The 22,199-nt window shown below is 42.3% G+C and overlaps 3 protein-coding genes across 5 annotated transcripts; all 3 read left to right on the top strand.

Moving 5' to 3' along the window:
- The first annotated feature begins 263 nt into the window (after nt 1–263).
- Nucleotides 264–8,669, top strand: LOC129488748 (endogenous retrovirus group K member 25 Env polyprotein-like). Of its 3 annotated transcripts, none has more exons than XM_063645592.1 (2): nt 264–318; nt 5,762–7,902. In XM_063645592.1, the coding sequence occupies exon 2, from the start codon at nt 5,779–5,781 to the stop codon at nt 7,849–7,851; it is 2,073 nt and encodes a 690-aa protein (XP_063501662.1). In that variant the 5' UTR covers nt 264–318; nt 5,762–5,778; the 3' UTR covers nt 7,852–7,902. The 3 variants fall into 3 exon arrangements, with proteins under 3 accessions (XP_063501662.1, XP_055147279.2, XP_063501663.1); XM_055291304.2 differs by lacking the exon at nt 264–318 and having other exon boundaries at nt 5,474–6,039; nt 7,730–8,669; XM_063645593.1 differs by lacking the exon at nt 264–318 and having other exon boundaries at nt 5,475–5,982; nt 7,730–8,669.
- Nucleotides 277–5,614, top strand: LOC129488749 (endogenous retrovirus group K member 8 Gag polyprotein-like). Its single transcript, XM_055291305.2, is given in 5 exon segments — nt 277–944; nt 1,035–2,358; nt 2,361–2,844; nt 4,574–4,958; nt 5,573–5,614. Coding segments are annotated over 5 exon segments (2,826 nt in total). The 5' UTR covers nt 277–353.
- An 8,460-nt stretch (nt 8,670–17,129) lies between the features above and the next one.
- Nucleotides 17,130–21,954, top strand: LOC129488747 (protein FAM47A-like). Its single transcript, XM_063645591.1, is given in 6 exon segments — nt 17,130–17,820; nt 18,013–18,404; nt 18,927–19,202; nt 20,364–20,960; nt 20,963–21,159; nt 21,161–21,954. Coding segments are annotated over 6 exon segments (2,049 nt in total). The 5' UTR covers nt 17,130–17,641; the 3' UTR covers nt 21,569–21,954.
- The last annotated feature ends 245 nt before the right edge of the window (nt 21,955–22,199 follow it).

Below are 22,199 nucleotides of genomic sequence, written 5' to 3'. Positions count from 1 at the left end.
ATTGTGAATAAATACTAAGGGAACTCAGAGCCCGGTGCCGGTGTGGGTCCTCTGTAAGCACAGCACCGGTCCCCTGGGCCCCGCTTTTCCTTCTCTACACTTTGTCTCTGTGTCTTATTCCTTTTCTCAAGTCTTTCGTCCCACCTAACGAGAAGCACCCACAGGTGTGGAGGGGCAGGCCACCCCTTCATCTTAAAACCCCCTTCATCTGGCGACCAACGTGGAGGCGCTTTTCTCTAAGGTGAAGGTACACTAGAGCGTAGTCATTGAGGACAAGTCGACGAGAGACTCCCGAGTACGTCTACAGTCAGCCTTGCGGTAAGCTTGTGCGCTCGGAAGAACCTAGGGTAACAATGGGGCAAACTAAAAGTAAATATGCCTCTTATCGCAGCTTTATAAAAATTCTCTTAAAAAGAGGGGGAGTTAAAGTGTCTACCAAAAATCTAAATACACTCTTTCAAACAATAGAACAGTTTTGTCCATGGTTTCCAGAACAGGGAACTTTAGATCTAAAAGATTGGGAAAAAATTGGCAAAGAATTAAAACAAGCAAGTAGGGAAGGTAAAATCATTCCACTTACAGTATGGAATGATTGGGTCATTATTAAAGTAGCTTTAGAACCGCTGCAAACAGAAGAAGATAGCGTTCCAGTTTCCGATGTCCCTAAAAGCTGTGCAGTAGATTGTGAAAAAGAGGCAGGGATAGAGTCCCAGAAAAGAAAAGAAAGTTCACACTGTAAATGTGTAGCAGAGCCGGTAATGGCTCGGTCAACGCAAAATGTTGACAATAATCAATTACAGGAGGTAATATATCCTGAAACGTTAAAATTAGAGGAAAAAGATCCAGAATTGACAGAGCCATCAGAGTCTAAACCACGAGGGCCAACTCCTCTTACAACAGCTCAGATGCCTGCAACCTTAGAACCTCAAATGCAGGTTAAACAAGTACAGACTCCAAAAAAAGATCAAGTTGGAAAAGATAGAGTCTCTGTCACGGCAATGCCAATCCAAATACAGTGTCCACAATATCAGCAGGTAGAAAGTAAGATCCAGCCGCCTGTAGCCTATCAATACTGGCCGCCAGCTGAACTGCAGTATCGGCAGCCTCCAGAAAATCTGTATGGACAGCCAGGAGCATTTTCAGTGCCACAGGGCAGGGTGCCATATCCTCAGCCGCCCACCATGAGACTTAATCCTACAGCACCGCCTAGTACACAGGGTAGTGCAATACATAAAATTATTGATGAGGCAAGAAAACAGGGAGATATTGAGGCGTGGCAATTCCCAGTAATATTAGAAGCAAGACCACCTGGAGAAGGGGCCCAAGAGGGAGAGCCTCCTGTAGCTGAAGCCAGATATCAGTCCTTTTCTATAAAAATGCTAAAAGAGATGAAAGAAGGAGTAAAACAATATGGACCCAACTCTCCTTACATGAGAACATTATTAGATTCCATTGCTCATGGACATAGACTCATTCCTTATGATTGGGAGATTCTGGCAAAATCATCACTCTCACCCTCTCAATTTTTACAATTTAAGACTTGGTGGATTGATGGGGCACAAGTACAGTTCCGAAGAAATAGGACTGCCAATCCTCCAATTAAGATAGATGCAGATCAACTATTAGGAATAGGTCAAAATTGGAGCACTGTTGACCAACAAGCAATAATGCCAAATGAGGCCATTGAGCAAATCAGGGCTATCTGCCTTAGGGCCTGGGAGAAAATCCAAGACCTAGGAACCGCCTGCCCTTCCTTTAATACAATAAGACAAGGCTCTAAAGAGCCATACCCTGATTTTGTAGCAAGACTTCAAGATGCTGCTCAAAAGTCAATTACCGATGAGAATGCCCGTAAAGTCATAGTGGAGTTGATGGCATATGAAAACGCCAATCCGGATTGTCAATCAGCCATTAAGCCATTAAAAGGAAGGGTTCCCACAGGATCAGATGTAATCTCAGAGTATGTTAAAGCATGCGATGGAATTGGAGGAGCTATGCATAAAGCTATGCTTATGGCTCAGGCAATCACAGGAGTTGCTTTAGGAGGACAAGTGAAAACATTTGGGGGAAAATGTTATAATTGTGGTCAAATTGGTCATCTAAAAAAGAATTGCCTAGTCACAAATAAGCCAAATGTAACTACTCAAGCTACTACAACAACAGATAAAGGGCCACCTGGCCTATGTCCAAGATGTAAAAAGGGAAAACATTGGGGTAATCAATGTCATTCTAAATTTGATAAAAATGGGCAACCACTGTCGGGAAACGAGAGGAGGGGCCAGCCTCAGGCCCCGCAACAAACTGGGGCATTCCAAATTCAACCCTTTGTTCCTCAGGGTTTTCAGGAACAACAACCCCCACTGTCGCAAGTGTCTCAGGGATTAAGCCAGTTATCACAATACAGCAATTATCCCCCGCCACAAGTGGCAGTGCAGCAGTAGATTTGTGTACTTTACAAGCAGTCTCTCTACTTCCAGGGGAGCCTCCACAAAAAATCCCCACAGGGGTATATGGCCCATTGCCTGAGGGGACTGTAGGACTAATCTTAGGAAGATCAAGTTTAAATCTAAAAGGAGTTCAAATTCATACTGGTGTGGTTAATTCAGACTATGAAGGCGAAATTCAATTGGTTATTAGTTCCTCGATTCCTTGGAGTGCCAGTCCAGGAGACAGGATCGCTCAATTATTACTCCTACCTTATATTAAAATTGGAAACAGTGAGATAAAAAGAACAGGAGGGTTCGGAAGCACTGATCTGGCAGGAAAGGCTGCATACTGGGCAAGTCTGGTCTCTGAGAGCAGACCTGTGTGTAAGGTCATTATTCAAGGAAAACAGTTTGAAGGGTTGGTTGGTAGACACAGGAGCAGATATCTCTGTAATTGCTTTAAATCAGTGGCCAAAAAATTGGCCTAAACAAAAGGCTGTAACAAGACTTGTCGGCGTAGGCACAGCTTCAGAAGTGTATGAAAGTACAATGATTTTACATTGTTTAGGGCCAGATAATCAAGAAAGTACTGTTCAGCCAATGATTACTTCAATTCCTGTTAATCTATGGGGTCGAGATTTGTTACAACAATGGGGTGCAGAAATCATTATGCCCGCTCCATTATACAGCCCCATGAGTCAAAAAATCATGACTAAGATGGGATATATACCAGGGAAGGGATTAGGAAAAAATGAAAATGGCATTAAAGTCCCAATTGAGACTAAGAAAAATCTACAAAGAAAAGGAATAGGGTATCCTTTTTAGGGGCGGCCACTGTAGAGCCTCCTAAACCCATTCCATTAACTTGGAAAGCAGAAAAACCGGTATGGGTAAATCAGTGGCCGCTACCAAAGCAAAAACTGGAGGCTTTACACTTATTAGCAAAGGAACAATTAGAAAAGGGACACATTGAGCCTTCATTCTCACCCTGGAATTCTCCTGTATTTGTAATTCAGAAAAAGTCAGGCAAATGGCGTATGTTAATGGACTTAAGAGCCATAAACGCTGTAATTCAACCCATGGGGCCTCTCCAACCTGGATTGCCCTCTCCGGCCATGATCCCAAAAGACTGGCCTTTAATTATAATTGATCTTAAGGATTGCTTTTTTACCATTCCTCTGGCAGAGCAAGATTGTGAAAAATTTGCCTTTACTATACCAGCCATAAATAATAAAGAACCAGCCACCAGGTTTCAGTGGAAAGTATTACCTCAGGGAATGCTTAATAGTCCAACTATTTGTCAAACTTTCGTAGGTCAAGTCCTTCAACCAGTTAGAGACAAATTTTCAGATTGTTATATCATTCACTATATTGATGATATTTTATGTGCTGCAGAAACAAGAGACAAATTAATTGACTGTTACACATTTCTGCAAGCAGAGGTTGCCAACGCAGGACTAACAATAGCATCTGATAAGATCCAAACCTCTGATCCTTTTCATTATTTGGGGATGCAAATACAAAATAGAAAAATTAAGCCACAAAAAATAGAAATAAGAAAAGACACGTTAAAAACACTAAATGATTTTCAAAAATTGTTAGGCGATATTAATTGGATTCGGCCAACTCTAGGCAATCCTACCTATGCCATGTCAAATTTGTTCTCTATCCTAAGAGGAGATCCAGACTTAAATAGTAAAAGAATATTAACCCCAGAGGCAACAAAAGAAATTAAATTAGTGGAAGAAAAAATTCAGTCAGCGCAAATAAATAGATTCTTTAGCTCCACTCCAACTTTTAATTTTTGCCACTGCACATTCTCCAACAGGCATCATTGTTCAAAATACTGATCTTGTGGAGTGGTCATTCCTTCCTCACAATACAATTAAGACTTTTACATTGTACTTGGACCAAATAGCTATATTAATTAGTCAGACAAGATTACGAATAATAAAATTGTGTGGTAACGACCCAGACAAAATAGTTGTTCCTTTAACCAAGGAACAAGTTAAACAAGGCTTTATCAATTCTGGTGCATGGCAAATTGGCCTTGCTGATTTTGTGGGAATTATTGATAATCATTACCCAAAAACAAAAATCTTCCAGTTTTTAAAATTGACTACTTGGATCTTACCTAAAATTACCAGACATGAACCTTTAGAAAATGCTCTGACAGTATTTACTGACGGTTCCAGCAATGGAAAAGCGGCTTACACAAGGCCAAAGGAGCAAGTAATCAAAACTCAATATCAATCAGCTCAGAGGGCAGAGTTGATTGCAGTCATTACAGTGTTAGAAGATTTTAATCAACCTGTTAATATTATATCAGATTCTGCCTATGTAGTACAGGCTACAAGGGATGTTGAGACAGCTCTAATTAAATATAGCATGGATGATCAGTTAAACCAGCTGTTCAATTTGTTACAACAAACTATAAGAAAAAGGAATTTCCCATTTTATATTACTCATATTCGAGCACATACTAATGTACCAGGACCTTTAACTGAAGCAAATAAGAAAGCTGACTTACTGGTATCCTCTGCATTCATAAAAGCACAAGAACTTCATGCTTTGACTCATGTAAATGCAGCAGGGTTAAAAAACAAATTTGATGTCACGTGGAAACAGGCAAAAAATATTGTACAACATTGTACCCAGTGTCAAGTACTACATCTGCCCACCCAAGAGGCAGGAGTTAATCCCAGAGGTCTGTGTCCTAACGCATTATGGCAAATGGATGTTACCCATGTACCTTCATTTGGAAAATTATCATATGTTCATGTAACAGTTGATACTTATTCACATTTCATATGGGCAACATGCCAGACAGGAGAAAGTACTTCCCATGTTAAAAAACATTTATTATCTTGTTTTGCTGTGATGGGAGTTCCAGAAAAAATTAAAACTGACAATGGACCAGGTTATTGTAGTAAAGCTTTCCAAAAATTCTTAAATCAGTGGAATATTACACATACAACAGGAATTCCTTATAATTCCCAAGGACAGGCCATAGTTGAAAGAACTAATAGAACACTCAAAACTCAATTAGTTAAACAAAAAAAAGGTGGAGACAGTAAGGAGTGTACCTCTCCTCAGATGCAGCTTAATCTAGCACTCTATACTTTAAATTTTTTAAACATTTATAGAGATCAGACTACTACTTCTGCAGAACAACATCTTACGGGTAAAAAGAACAGTCCACATGAAGGAAAACTGATTTGGTGGAAAGACAACAAAAATAGGACATGGGAGATAGGGAAGGTGATAACCTGGGGAAGAGGTTTTGCTTGTGTTTCACCAGGAGAAAATCAGCTTCCTGTTTGGATACCCACTAGACATTTGAAGTTCTACAATGAACCCATCGGAGATGCAAAGGAAAGCGCCTCCACGGAGACGGAAACACCGCAATCAGGCACCATTGACTCGCAGGATGAATCAAGTGGTGATATTAGAAAAACAGATGAAGTCACCACGCACCAAGAAGGCGGAGCTGCCAACCTGGGCACAGTTAAAGAAGCTGACACTGTTAGCTAGAAAAAGCCTAGCTAGCACAAAGGTGACACAAACCTCAGAAAAAATGCTGTTTGCAGCTTTAATGGTTGTATCAACGGTGGTAAGTCTCCCCATGCCTGCAGGAGCAGCTGCAGCTAATTATACCTACTGGGCCTATGTGCCTTTCCCGCCCTTAATTCGGGCAATCACTTGGATGGATAATCCCATTGAAGTATATGTTAATAATAGTGTGTGGGTAGCTGGTCCCACAGATGATCGTTGCCCTGCAAAACCAGAGGAAGAAGGAATGATGATAAATATTTCCATTGGGTATCGTTATCCTCCTATATGTCTCGGGAGAGCACCAGGATGTTTGATGCCTGCTATCCAAAATTGGTTGGTAGAAGTACCTACTCTCAATCCCACCAGTAGATTTACTTATCATATGGTAAGCGGTATGTCACTCAAACCACAGGTAAACTATTTACAAGACTTCTCTTATCAAAGATCATTAATATTTAGGCCAAAAGGAAGACCTTGCCCCAAGGAGATTTCCATAAAAACAAAAGATTTAGTTTGGGAAGAATGTGTGGCCGATAGTGCTGTGATTTTACAAAACAACACATTTGGAACTGTTATAGATTGGGCACCTCGAGGTCAATTCTACCACGATTGCACAGGACAAACTCAATTCTGTCCCAGTTCACTAGTGAGTCCAACTGTTGATAGTGACTTAACAAAAAATTTAGACAAACATAGGCACAAGAAATTTCAGTCTTTCTACGCTTGGAAATGGGGAGAAAAGGGAACCTCTACTCCAAGACCAAAAATAATAAGTCCGGTTTTTGGTCCTGAACATCCAGAATTATGGAGGCTTACTGTGGCTACAAACCACCTTAGAATTTGGTCTGGGAACCAAACTATAGAAACAAGAGATTATAAAACATTTTACTCTATCAACCTAAATTCCAGTCTAACAGTTCCTTTACTAAGTTGTGTAAAACCCCCTTATATGTTAGTCATAGGAAATGTAGTTATTAAACCAGACTCCCAAACTATAACATGTGAAAATTGCAGATTGTTTACTTGCATTGATTCAACTTTTGATTGGCAGCACCGTATTCTGCTTGTGAGAGCAAGAGAAGGCGTGTGGATCCCTGTGTCCATGGATCGACCATGGGAGGCCTCGCCATCCATTCATATTTTGACTGAAGTATTAAAAGGCATTTTAAATAGATCCAAAAGATTCATTTTTACTTTAATTGCAGTGATTATGGGATTGATTGCAGTCACAGCTACAGCCGCTGTGGCAGGAGTCGCATTGCACTCTTCTGTTCAGACAGTAAGCTTTGTTGACAATTGGCAAAAGAATTCCACAAGGTTGTGGAATTCACAATCTGGTATCGATCAAAAATTGGCTAATCAAATTAATGACCTTAGACAAACTGTCATTTGGATGGGAGATAGGCTCATGAGCTTGGAACATCGTTTCCAGTTACAGTGTGACTGGAATACGTCAGATTTTTGTATTACACCCCAAGTTTATAATGAGTCTAGACATCACTGGGACATGGTAAGACGCCATTTACAGGGAAGAGAAGATAATCTCACTTTAGACATTTCTAAATTAAAAGAACAAATTTTTGAAGCCTCTCAGAGTCACTTAAATATTGTGCCTGGAGCTGAGGCGTTAGATCAAGTGGCAAAAAATCTTTATGGATTAAACCCCACGACTTGGATTCAGTCTATTGGAAACTCTACTGCAGTAAATTTTGGAATTATGTGTCTCTGTTTGATCGGTTTGTTTTTAGTGTGCCGGACCAGTCGAAGAATCCTGCGCCAAAATCGAGAGAACGAACAAGCCTTCATCGCCATGGCACATTTATATAGAGGAAAAGGGAGGGAGAATGTTGCGGGAAGTCAGGGACCTTGAACTGAGGGACTGGCTGAAGCCACAGCAGAAAAGCATAAAACATGAAGATTTCATGGACATTTTATTAGTTTTCCAAACTTTATACTTTTGTAATATCTTATGTCTTTACTTTAATCTCTTAATCCCATCATCTTCTTCGTAAGCTGAGGAGGATATATGTCACCTCAGGACCCTGTGATGATTGCCTTAACTACACAAATTGTAGAGGACGTGTGTTTGAACAATACGAAAACTGGGCATCTTGAAAAAAAAAAACGAGATAACAGTGGTGTTCAGGAAACAAGGGAGGTAACCTTAAACTGGCCGCCGGTGAGCCGGACGGAACAGAGCCATATCTTTTCTCCTTTTGCACACAAATAGGAGAGATATCGCTGAATTCTTTTTTTCAGCAAGGAATATCCCTGAGAAAGAGAATGCGCTCTGAGGGTAGGCCTATAAACGACCCCCTTGGAGGCGTGCCGCCTTTTACGGTTGAAGCCGAAGGGATGAAATAAGCCCCGGCCTCCTGTAGTGCTCCCAGGCTTATTAGGATGAGGAAATTCCCACCTAATAAATTTTGGCCAGTCAGGTTGTCTGCTCTCAAACCCTATTTCCTGATAAAATGTTATCAATGACTATGCGTGCCCAAAAATTTCGTTGGCAATTTTAATTTCAATTTTAACACCGACCTGTGAACTCATCCTGCCTCCACTTGCTTTGTGATATTCTATTACCTTGTGAAGTATGTAATCTCTGTATCGTGATGACAATGGTAGTCTTGTTGAAAAGAAAAGGGGGAAATGTGGGGAAAAGAAAGAGAGATCAGCCTGTTACTGTGTCTATATAGAAGGAAGTAGACATAAGAGAATCCATTTAGTTCTGTATTTGAGATGCTGTTAATCTGTGACCCTACCCCCAACCTTGTCCTTGCAAGAGACATGTGCTGTGATGACTTAAGGTTAAAAGGATTTTGGGCGGTGCAGAATGTGCTTTGTTAAACAAGTGCCTAAAGGCTGCTTATGGTTAAAGGTCATCACCATTCTCTTTAATCTAGAGAAAAAGAAAAACATTTGTCTTCTGCCCGTCCCTGGGTGATGAGCACAGCACCGGTGATGGTAAAGATAATTGTGAAAACCGCCTTTAGGAATAAGGTGGGGCTTGCTGGAGCAATACTGCTAAAAGGTTTATGGAGAGGTTCGCATATACATCTCAAAGCACAGCACCGGTGATGGTAAAGATAATTGTGAATAAATACTAAGGGAACTCAGAGCCCGGTGCCGGTGTGGGTCCTCTGTAAGCACAGCACCGGTCCCCTGGGCCCCGCTTTTCCTTCTCTACACTTTGTCTCTGTGTCTTATTCCTTTTCTCAAGTCTTTCGTCCCACCTAACGAGAAGCACCCACAGGTGTGGAGGGGCAGGCCACCCCTTCATCTTAAAACCCCCTTCATGTATGTGTACAGTACTCTGTAAATTTTGAATTCTGTAAAAGATGCAAACGTTGCATTCAAAGCCAAAGAATAAGATTAAGACAGCACTCGTGGACAACCAAGATTATTGATTATTCTACATTATTCATATCCATGATATGAAGTGATTCTGGATTTTTTTCCTAGCTACTAGAAAATAAGCTAAGATTTATGACAGCTTGTTGAATGCATCTACCAAAATTCCATCAATAGGAAAGTGAGACCAATGTTTTTTGATTAAATCAGAGGATATGACACAGTAACATTTACCTGTCCTCAAAGGTTTATTACTTTAACCATACACAAAATTGCCAAGATTTTAGCCATTTGTTAAGTCCTCTAATTATATACTAATTTCATTTGTAGCTGAACCACCTTATAAAATAGAGCTGCGTTTGCTCGATTATTTTCTAAATATTACATTCTATTTATATTTGTGAATTGAATGGACCAGGTGATACATATGCATGCAAGGAGACAGAAATACTGCCATATTTTTCTACGATTTATCTATACAAGGAAATAGAGTGAATCTTCTAGAAATATAAAAATACTAGCCTGACATTGTTCATTTTCACTTTTTGAGAACTTGTGCAAGTCATTTTTTCTCTTTTTGCCTCAAGTTCTTTATTAATATCAGTAGTGCTGGACTATATCCTGTCTGACACACTGTGATCAAATTATTATGTATCCAGGGATTTCAGCCCTTGACTGTAAATCATTATCAATGGGAGAAATTTTGATTCAGCAAGCTCAGGGCAGAGCCTTGGCATATATACTTTTAAGATGTGCCACAAGTGATTCTGATGATTCAGCCAAAGTATGGAATAATTCTTCTATGCTTTTTTATTCAAAGAACAAAATGGATATCTTTAAGTCTATATTATTTCTTAGGTCTTAACTATATTTTATACCTTGCTGAGAAAAACTATCAGTGGGTGTAGCACTGGTAAAATTGCTGCGGTGTATCTCATTATAAGACAAGTACATTGTTACTGGTAGAAAAATGATCAAAATGAATAGCGTATTAATCAAATTTCTCCAGAAAGATAAGAAAATAGGAATTATACATATCTCCTATTATTTTACACATATGTAGAGACAGAGAGAGAGAGAGAGGAGGGTGATATATAGGATAACAGGAAATAGTTGAATATATAGAATATAGAAATAATAGGATATATATATTATATATCCTATATATTACATATAAATACATAATATAATATATATATCCTATTTTTCCTATTATATAGTATATATAGTATATATATACTATTATATATTATATTATATATAATATATCCTATTACATATATTATATAATAGGATATATATATCCTATTATTTCTATATTCTATATATTCAACTATTTCCTGTTATCCTATATATATAATTTATATAATTTATATAATTTATATAATTTCAACAATTTATATAATATTCAACTATTTCCTGTTATCCTATATATATAATATATATAATTTATATATTATATATATATATATAGAGAGAGAGAGGGAAATTTAAAGGAATTCATTTACGCGACTGCAGGGGTTGGCAAATTCAAAGTCTGTAGAGCTGGTTGTGGGTTAGAAATTCGGGCAAAAGTTGATGTTGCAGTCCTGATTCTGATGGCTGGAAACTCAAACAGATTCCTGTGTTTCAGTCTGGAGGGAGAATTCCATCTTCTTGGGAGAATTTTGTCTTTTTCCTGAAAGCCTTCAAGTGATTGGATGATGCTCACCCATCCTATGGAGGATAAATCTGATTTACTCAAAATCTACTATATAAAATGTTAAATCACATCCAAAAAATACCTTCACAGCAACATCTAGACTGTTTGACCAAATATTTGGGCACCATAGCCTAGCCATGTTGACACAGAAAATTAACCATCACAGAAAGTAAACTTAGCAAGAGCTAATAAAAGCAAAAGAATTCCAAAGATGGTTGGATCAGAGTGAACAAGATTGGGTATCTGAGAAAGGCTTGCAGGTGCTGTGTGTGGGTAGAAGAGACACAAGGTTGCAGATAACTTGAGTCTGCCGGAGCATGAAAATGGTGTCCTGAGTTAAGTCTGCAGTAAAGGTTGTAGGTAACTAAGAGCAGTCAGAGGCACACAAAGATGTCAGAAGTGGGAATACTTAGGCTCCATTAAAGCAATGCACTTCATCGCATTGATTTTCATTGTTTATTCTCATTCCCTTGTTTGCTTATTCATTACATGCTGCTCCACTCAGAGCATTTTGACTTGCTTGAACATTTCTTTATTAGCTTGTTGGTGTTGGTTTTTCTTGTCAGCTACACTATTCATTTCTGGAGTAACACTTCATACTAAGGCAGTTGGTGCTTCTTGACTGAACAGGCCAGTTGTAATTTCTCTGCACTCTACAGTGATGTCAGTTTTCTTCAACCCAAGAAGGGCAGTTTGCACAAGTAAGTTGCTTTCACTCCTAGTTTTTTTTTTTTTTTCACTGCCAGTCACCAAACTTTGTATCTTCTTTACTCTTCTATCATGACTTCATTATCCTGTGGGCTCACCAGGTATGTACATGTTACCTAAGGGAATTATTGTGTTCTCAAGTTCCATCTAGTATATGCAGAAATTTAATTTTCCCCAAATTTGGTTACTTTGGATAATACCATTACTACTGTGGTTTTTAATCTCTTTGAAAGTTTTTGGGGCCTATAAAAGGCACAGGGCTTCAGAAAAGTAATTCTTATATATTGGTGTGTATAATTTAAAGACCATGTAAAATGTAGATTACTGGCTCCACTTAGAAAAAAAATGATTTACTGTATATGGCGGGGGGGGAGGCAACAAGTATGCATTTTAAAGAAGCTACAGTTTTCTCTCTTGTATGATTAATAGTGATATGTTGATAATTCACCATGATGCAATCTATAGTTTAAAATGGAAACCTTTTATTTTAGAATAATTTCAGATTTATGAAACATTTGCAAAGGCTGTACAAAGCATTTTCATGCACATTTCACTCAGCTTCCCCTAAAATTAATCTTACATTGTACATGCATTTAAACTAAAAAATTAGCATTGAAATATTACTATTAACTAAACTTCAGACTTAATTCAGATCTATAGATTTTTTACTCCCAGGTCCTTTTTCAGTGCCAGGATCCAACCCAGCCTACCACATTGAATTTAGTTTTCATGTCTCTTTAATCTGAAGTCTATGACTGGTTCTCAGTCTTTACTTGTTTCCCATGACCTTTATGGTTTTGAGGAATACTTGAGAATTTTATAAAATGTCCCTGGACTTGAGTTTGTTAGATGTTTTCTCCTCATTAGACTAGGATTCCGGAATTTAGGGGAGAATACTACAGAAGTGAAGTGTCTTTCTCATCACATCCTATCAGAGGAGTGCATGATACCAGTGTGACCTCTCACTGCTGATATTAACAATGATCACTTGGTTAAGGAGAGAACTGCCAGGCTTGTCCCCTAAAAGGTCACTATTTTTTCCCATTCCATATTTTACTTTTTAGAATCCAGCCCACACCCTGGGGAGGACAATTAATTTCCACCTGCTGAAGGGAGGAATATCCCTGTATATTTTCTGAAATTCTTTGTAAAAATATTTGTACCTGTTTCCTCATTTATTTATTTGTACAATTATTTATATCAGCATGGACTCATGGATATTTTATTTTATATTGTGTTATAATTTTTAAATTTTAATTCATTTTGTTGCCTGAATTGTTTTAACTTTGGCCATTGAGTGCTCTTTCCATTTGGCTCATGATCTGCTTCTATTCTTTTGTTTCCTGAGAACTTCCATATTTTCTGGCATTACATAATACTCCAGGCTCATCTTGTGTTTTCACTGCCCCGGGCCTAGAATTACTCATTTCTCCAAGGATAGCTCTGTTTTGTTTTGCTTTTGTTATTTTAGAGAATGGTAATTAGAAACCAAGATTTGGGCACTGGATGTACTTGTTGTTACTTGGGTGTCATTTTATTCTAGTTTCTCAGCAGAGACAGAGCTATAAAACATAAGCATGTACACTAACCATATGTACACACATTTATAATTATTTCTTTAGCTATATATCTCTATACATGTTAAACTACTGTGCATTATACATTTTTTGTTTTCTTAAGTTTTAAGAATTATTTATGTATTCTAGATGTGAGTCCTTTGTATAATATTCTACTGTGAAAAGTGAAAAAAATGAAGTGATTTTAAGGAACAAAAACTGTTTTAATAAACAGGCACATGAAAAATTTTATATAGGCCCAATTGAACTTCAGGAGATTCGATACGCGTTTTTTTCTGGGATTATTTGGAATATAGAAGATTTTTTCAAACTCTCACGCATTTTAGATAAGTGAGTACTCACATGAGCTTGCTAGTTGGAGTATTGTTATAGAGAATTGTTGAAGCATTGGCTCTTGAATGTAACATACAGTCCATGGAATTTTTCTATTAAACTAAAGAGCTTCTGCACAGCAAAAGAAACTACCATCAGAGTGAACAGGCAACCTACAGAATGGGAAAAAATATTTGCAATCTACTCATCTGACAAAGGGCTGATATCCAGAATCTACAAAGAACTCAAACAAATTTACAAGAAAAAAACAAACAACCCCATCAAATGTGGGCAAAGGATAGGAACAGACACTTCTCAAAAGAAGACATTTATGCAGCCAAAAGACACATGAAAAAATGCTCATCATCACTGGCCATCAGAGAAATGCAAATCAAAACTACAATGAGATACCATCTCACACCAGTTAGAATGGCGATCATTAAAAAGTCAGGAAACAACAGGCGCTGGAGAAGATGTGTTGAAATAGGAACACTTTTACACTGTCGGTGGGACTGTAAACTAGTTCAACCACTGTGGAAGACAGTGTGGTCATTCCTCAAGGATCTAGAACTAGAAGTACCATTCGACCCAGCCATCTCATTGCTGGGTATATACCCAAAGGATTATAAATCATGCTGCTATAAAGACACATGCACATGTATGTTTATTGTGGCACTATTCACAATAGCAAAGACTTGGAACCAACCCAAATGTCCATCAGTGATAGACTGGATCAAGAAAATGTGGCACATATACACCATGGAATACTATGCAGCCATAAAAAAGGATGAGTTCATGTCCTTTGTAGGGACATGGATGAAGCTGGAAACCATCATTCTCAGCAAACTATCACAAGGACAGAAAACCAAACACCACATGTTCTCACTCATAGGTGGGAACTGAACAATGTGAACACATGGACACAGGAAGGGGAATATCACACACCAGGGCCTGTCGTGGAGTGGGGGGAGGGGGAAGGATAGCATTAGGAGATATACCTAATGTAAATGACGAGTTAATTGGTGCAGCACACCAACATGGCACATTTATACATATGTAAGAAACCTGCACATTGTGCACATGTACCCTAGAACTTAAGGTATAATAAAAATAAAAAAGGAAAAAAAAAGAAAGTTAAAAATAAATCCATATCAAATTTGGTCTTACCAACCTCACATTATGAAATCTACTAGATATCTTGAGACTTTAACATAGATTCTTATAATCAATAAATGAAAATATTTGTGATATGTAAATGTATGATGTTGCTTTTCCTTTATATAGACATCAAATGTAGAATATTTTTATTTTCAAACTGTAGTAATACTATATAAATTAACAATATATTACAGGATGCTTATTCTGTCCCAGACACTATACAAAGTTATGTTATATAGATTATCTTGATTTACACATAATGTAGTTCTTTGATTTAGTGAGAAACCTAAGAGGAGTATACACTGTGTCTATCTTACAGAGGAGGAGCCAAAAGCAAGAGAGGCATTGATCATACCTCATTTACAAGGAGGAACTAGGGTATGCCTGCTTGTAATGGTAGAAAACATTGTTCAGCTGCACCTAACAAGGGACGTAAGAAAACTTCTTTTAAAAAATGAGTAAGAATGTACAGAAAAAATTATTATGAGATGAGAAAATGATATGCTTAAGGAATAATGCAGGCTGAATTTGTCTATAATTAAAATTTTTTATAAAAATGCCTTTCATAGCGTTGTCTTAAGCACTATATGAGAGATAAAAAATTTAATTGATATTATTTAAAGGAAAATGAAGTATTGCAACTGGACTGGTGGGGGTATAACGATATTCAGATTGGAAAGGAAGAAGGGAAACTGTCTTTATTCACAGATGACAGTATCATATATATAGAAAATTCAATGAAATATACAAAAATGCTTCTGAACATAATGAGTGAGTTTTCCAAGGTTGTATGATACCCATGGATATACAAACATCAATATTTATATATGCTAACAACAAAAAACTGGAAATTGCAACTAAAAAATACTACATATAATAGTATGAAAAACAATATTTAGGAAAAATCTGGAGAGAAAAAGATGGGAAAGGCACATACACTAAAAAACACACAATATTCCTGAGAAAATGAAAAAACACATAAACAAATAGAAAGCTGGACATTTCTCAGTGGTCAGATTTCCTATTGTGAACATGCCAATTATGCTCAAATTGATCTACAGATTCAACAGAATCCTAATCAAATTCCCAACAGGACTTTCTTTTTTTGACATTGACAAACTGACTTTAAAATTTCTATAGAAATTCAAAGGACTAGGCCGGGCGCGATGGCTCATGCCTGTAATCCCAGCACTTTGGGAGGCCGAGGCAGGCGGATCACCTGAGGTTGGGAGTTCGAGACCAGCCTGACCAACATGGAGAAACCCCGGCTCTGCTAAAAATACAAAATTAGCAAGGCATGGTGGCGCATGCCTGTAATCCCAGCTACTATGGAGGCTGAGACAGGATAATCGCTTGAACCTGGGAGGCGGAGGTTGCAGTGAGCCAAGGTCGTGCCATTGCACTCCAGCCTGGACAACAAGATTGAAATTCCATCTCAAAAAAAAAAAGAAATTCAAAGGACCTAGGAAGAACTAACTTTATAAAAGAACATTGTTAAGGGACTAAACAGCCTAATTTCTAGATTTATTATAAATCTAAAGTAATCAACAGAGTGTGAAATTTGTGTGAGAGAAAAATCAATGGAAGAGTGTCCAGAAATTGACCTTCAAAAAATATACACAACTGATATTCTACCAATTTCCAAACGTCATTCACTTGAGAAAATTTAGTCTTTACAAAAATAGTTCTAAAATTATCAGACATATGTAAGGAATAGGTACATTTTTAAATAAAAACTTCGATCTATATCTTGTGCCGTTTACAAATATTAAACCTGGACCTTTGGATGGGCCAAGTTTTCATAGATACATCAAGAGAAGCACAATCCATAAAGAACAAATTGATCAATTGGACTTCACCAAATTAAAAATCTTCTCTTTGACACTGTTAAGACAAAGGGAAAAGCCAAGGATGAAGTGAAACATTTGCAAATCATATATCTGATAACCTATTTACATCTAGAACACAGCAAGGATTCTCAAAACTAAATATGATATCCAGCAACACAATTTAAAAATGGGGGAAAAAATCCACAGAAACGTCAACCAAGGGGAGATAAGGATGGCAAATAAGCAAATATAGAGATGTTCAATAGCAGTAGTCATTAGGAAACGCACATGAAACCCAGAATGAGATTCCACTACACACCTGTTAGAATCTGGGCTGTTTGTGACGTCAGCGCTGCTCCACCTCCAGGAAGGAACCTGGGCTGTGCCTGGCTGGCGGTCTCCTAGCGACTAGAGCAGCAGGGATCAGGAACCGCAGAAGCTGGAGACTTGGCACCCCAGCGAGGGCCACCATGGGGGACCAGAGGCCCCAGGACAATTCCAGTGTCCAGTCTCCGCCCGGAGCCTTCCGAGACTGGAGTGACCCATCTGCGCCCGCAGCCTCCCAGGACTCCTCAGGGGTCCAGTCTCCACCCACAGCCTGTCAAGACTCCTCGGGGGTCCAGTCTCCGCCTGTAGCCTCCCAAGACCCCTCGGAGGTCCATTCTCCACCCACAGCCTCCCAAGACTCAGCTGGTGTCCAGCCTCCGCCCGGAGCCTCCCACAATTCCAATGTCCAGTCTATGCCGGGAGCCTCCAAAACTTCTGGTGTCCAGTCTCCGCCCGGAGTCTCCCACAATTCCAGTGTCCAGTGTCCGCCCGGAGCCTTCTGAGACTGGAGTGACCCATCCGCACCCCCAGCCTCCCAGGACTCCTCAGGGGTCCAGTCTCTGCCTGTAGCCTCCCAAGACTCCTCGGAGGTCCAGTCTCCACCCGCAGCCTCCCACAATTCTGAAGTCCAGTCTCTGCCTGGAGCCTCCCACAATTCCAGTGTCCATTCCCCATGCAGAGCCTCCCACAATTCCGATGTCCAGTCTATGCCGGGAGCCCCCCACAGTTCCGGTGTCCAGTGTCCGCTGGAGCCTCCCACAGTTGCAGTGTCCAGTGTCCGCCCAGAGCCTCCCACAATTCCGGTGTCCAGTCTCCGCCCGGAGCCTCCCACAATTCCGGTGTCCAGTGTCCACCCGGAGCCTCCCACAATTCCGGTGTCCAGTGTCCACCCGGAGCCTCCCACAATTCCAGTGTCCAGTGTCCGCCCGGAGCCTCCCACAATTCCAGTGTCCAGTGTCCAGTGTCCGCCCGGAGCCTTCTGAGACTGGAGGGAGCCATCTGCTCCTGCAGCCTCCCAGGACTCCTCGGGGGAGAGTCTCCACCCACAGCCTGTCAAGGTTCCTCAGGGGTCCAGTCTCTGCCTGTAGCCTCCCAAGACTCCTCGGAGGTCCATTCTCCACCCACAGCCTCCCAAGACTCAGCGGGTGTCCAGTCTCCACCAGAGCCTCCCACAATTCCAGTGTCCAGTCTCCACCAGCATCCTCCCACAATTCCGGTGTCCAGTCACCACCCACAGCCTCTCCAGACTCCTCAGAGGTCCAGCCTCCACCTGAAGCCTCCCAAGACTCGGTGGGTGTGCAGTCTCCACCCAGAGCCTCCCAAATTCCAGTGTCCAGTGTCCGCCCAGAGCCTCCCAGAATTCCGGTGGCCAGTCCCCGCGCGGAGCCTCCCACAATTCCGATGTCCAGTCTATGCCGGGAGCCTCCAACACTTCCAGTGTCCAGTGTCCGCCCGGAGCCTCCCACAGTTCCAGTGTCCAGTCTCCGCCCAGAGCCTCCCTCAATTCTGGTGTCCAGTGTCCGCCTGTAGCGTCCCAAGACTCCTCGGAGGCCCAGTTTCCACCCGCAGCCTCCCAAGACTTGTTGGGTGTCCAGTCTCCAGCCAGAGCCTCCCACAATTCCGGTGTCCAGTCTCCTCCCGGAGCGTCCCACAATTCCGGTGTCCAGTCTCCACCGGCAGCCTCCCACAGTTCCGGTGTCCAGTCTATGCCCGGAGCCTCCCACAGTTCCCGTGTCCAGTCTCCACCCACAGCCTCCCAAGACTCGTCGCGTGTCCAGTCTCCACCCGGAGCCTCCCAAGATTCGTCGACTGTCCAGTCTCTGCCCGGAGCCTCCCACAGTTCTGGTGTCCAGTCTCCGCCCACAGCCTCCCAAGACTCCGTGGAGGTCCACTCTCCACCCACAGCATCCCAAGAATCGTCGGGTGTCCAGTCTCCACCCAGAGCCTCCCACAATTCCGGTGTCCAGTGTCTGCCCGGAGCCTTCCGAGACTGGAGTGAGCCATCTGCTCCCGCAGCCTCCCAGGACTCCTCGGGGGTCCAGTCTCCACCCACAGCCTGTCAAGACTCCTCGGGGGTCCAGTCTCCACCTGCAGCCTCCCAAGACTCATCAGGTGTCCAGTTTCTGCCCGGAGCCTCCCACAGTTCTGGTGTCCAGTCTCCGCCCCGAGCCTCCCACAGTTCCGGGGTCCAGTCTCCACCCACAGCCTCCCAAGACTCGTTGCGTGTCCAGTCTCCACCCGGAGCCTCCCAAGACTCGTCGGCTGTCCAGTGTCCACCCGGAGCCTCCCACAGTTCCGGTGTCCAGTCTCTGCACAGAGCACTCCGAGACTGGAGTAACCCATCTGCTCCTGCAGCCTCCCAGGACTCCTCGGGGGTCCAGTCTCCGCCCGCAGCCTCCCAAGACTCTGCGGAGGTCCACTCTCCACCCACAGCCTCCCAAGACTCGTCGGTTGTCCAGTCTCCACCCGCAGCCTCACAAGACTCCTTGGAAGTCCAGTCTCTGCCCGGAGCCTCCCAAGACTCGTCGGCTGTCCAGTGTCCGCCTGGAGCCTCCCACAGTTCCAGTGTCCAGTCTCCGCGCGGAGCCTTCCAAGACTGGAGTGACCCATCTGCTCCCGCAGCCTCCCAGGACTCCTCGGGGGTCCAGTCTCCACCCACAGCCTGTCAAGACTCCTCGGGGGTCCAGTCTCCAGCCAGAGCCTCCCATAATTCTGGTGTCCAGTCTCCGCCCGGAGCCTCCCACAGTTCTGGGGTCCAGTCTCCACCCAGAGCTTCCCACAGTTCTGGGGTCCAGTCTCCACCCGCAGCCTTCGAAGACTCGTCGCGTGTCCAGTCTCTACCTGCAGCCTCCCAAGACTCATTGCGTGTCCAGTCTCCACCTAGAGCCTCCCACAGTTCCGGTGTCCAGTGTCCACCCACAGCCTCCGAAGACTCGTCAGGTGTCCAGTCTCCACCCGCAGCCTCCCAAGACTCCTCAGATGTCCAGTCTCCACACGCGGCCTCCCAAGACTCGTCAGGTGTCCAGTCTCCGCCCGGAGCCTCCCACAGTTCCGGGGTCCAGACTCCACCCGCAGCCTCCCAAGACTCGTCGGGTGTCCAGTCTCCAGCCAGAGCCTCCCACAATTCCGGTGTCCTGTCTCCTCCTGGAGCACCCCACAGTTCCGGTGTCCAGTATACGCCCAGAGACTCCCACATTTCCAGTGTCCAGTCTCCACCCGCAGCCTCCCAAGACTCGTCGCGTGTCCAGTCTATGCCCAGAGCCTCCCACAGTTCCGGTGTCCAGTCTCCCCCCAGAGCCTCCCACAGTTCCAGTGTCCAGTCTCTGCCCACAGCCTCCCAAGACTCGTCGGGTGTCTGGTCTCCACCCAGAGTCTCCCACAATTCCAGTGTCCAGTCTCCGCCCAGAGCCTCCCACAGTTCCAGTGTCCAGTCTCCACCCAGAGCCTCCCACAATTCTGGTGTCCAGTCTCCACCTGGATCCTCCCACAATTCCGATGTCCAGTCTCCACCTGGAGCCTCCCACAATTCCGGTGTCCAGTCTCTGCCCAGAGCCTCCCACAGTTCTGGTGTCCAGTGTCCGCCCGGAGCCTTCCAAGACTGGAGTGAGCCATCTGCTCCCACAGCCTCCCAGGACTCCTCGGGGGTCCAGTCTCCACCCACAGCCTGTCAAGTCTCCTCAGGGGTCCACTCTCCGCCCGCAGCCTCCTGAGACTGGTGTGTCCCATCTCCACCTGCAATCTCCCGACCCTAGTCGGGTGTCCAATCTCCTACTACACATGCTGAAATTGCTGGATCCTGGGAGGACGCTGAAAGTCATGTGGGATCGTTGTGAGGCCCAGGTGAAGAAAACTGAGGAACCCACCAAGACTGATCAATGCCCTTGTGGAGAATCCTGCCTGCAGCCTCCTGAGACTCTGGTGTCCAGTCTCCGTCCGGAGCCTCCCAATGCTCCAGAGTCCCATCAGTTCTCGGAGCCTCCCAATATTGGAGCATCCTACATAAAAGAACTGCTTCAGGAGACACAGCAAGCCCAAAAGACCCTCTTCAATATAGATACACGTCGGAAAAACTCCGTGAATTCTTCAAGTGGGCCGCAGACGTGGGAGTTGAAGAAACAATCTGGAATCTGTTTGACTTCACCACCAAGTACAGAGCAATCCATGAGGACCAAAAGTTTAAGAAAGTAAAGGAGTGTTCCTCAGAGCTGCAGTACATACACCATGGAGCTAGATGAAAAGGATGAGGACAAATTCTTCTCACAGGAAAAATACCGGGGCAGGAAATTCCACATGCCATCAAATTCTTATACCGCACAGCGTGTGAAGATGAAATATGGAGCATGGTACCTCAAGCCTAAGTTGTGGAAAACGTGTAGAAGTGACGAAACTTTGACTGACCCCAAACTCTTACTTAAAAAGCCTGATGAACCTGACGTTCTTGAAGAGCTTTATGGACCAATTGCCTTTAAGGATTTCATTCTCAGCAAGGGCTATGAAATGCCTGGAATCCTTGAAAGGCTGTTTGCCAGGAAAGGATGGACTTATGACTCTGAACAGACTCCTATTCAACGTGCAATACTTTACAGGTATGAAGAAATCGTAGAGTCATCGGAAGAAGATTAGCGCTCTTCAGTTTACTACTCAATTGGGTATTTCTTGCTCTCATTTTAATCATCAATCATAATTTATGATGAAAAATATCCATATCCAGCTATTGAGAGAAAAACAGAACAGATAACAGAGAAATAAGTGTAGGAGACATTTGGGACATGGTGAAAAGTATAAAAATGTATAATTCGAGTTACAGAAGAATAGAAGAGAAAGATGGCACAACAACAACATTTGAAAAACTAATGACTAAGAAACTCTTGAAGCTGGAAAATACCAGTGACAGATTCAGGAAATGCTACAAACCACAAGAATGATAAACATAAGGAAAACCACACCTAAACACATCATTATTAAAATTTCTGAAAACGAAACATGAAAATAAATATACATTTTTGTTTGTTTTGAATTTTGTATTCCTAATTTTTGTGGGTACATAGTACGTGTATATATTTTAATATTGATATGTTAATATCAACAGAGAGATAATTTCACTGCCCTAGTAATTTCTTGTGCTCCATCTACTCCTCCCTCCCTTAGAGCCCTTAAATCTCTGAAAGTTACTGACCTTTTTACTGTCTCCATAGCTCAGCCTTTTACAGAATGTCAAATAGTTGGAATCACACAGTACACAGCCTTTTCAGAT

Source organism: Symphalangus syndactylus, chromosome 8 (assembly GCF_028878055.3).
Source record: "Symphalangus syndactylus isolate Jambi chromosome 8, NHGRI_mSymSyn1-v2.1_pri, whole genome shotgun sequence".
Taxonomy (NCBI): Eukaryota; Metazoa; Chordata; class Mammalia; order Primates; family Hylobatidae; genus Symphalangus; species Symphalangus syndactylus.
This window is presented reverse-complemented; position numbering and strand designations above follow the sequence as displayed.

Coding starts and splice junctions, on each gene's coding strand:
- LOC129488748 (XM_063645592.1), top strand. CDS start 5,779: ATGAACCCATCGGAGATGCAAAGGAAAGCGCCTCCACGGAGACGGAAA.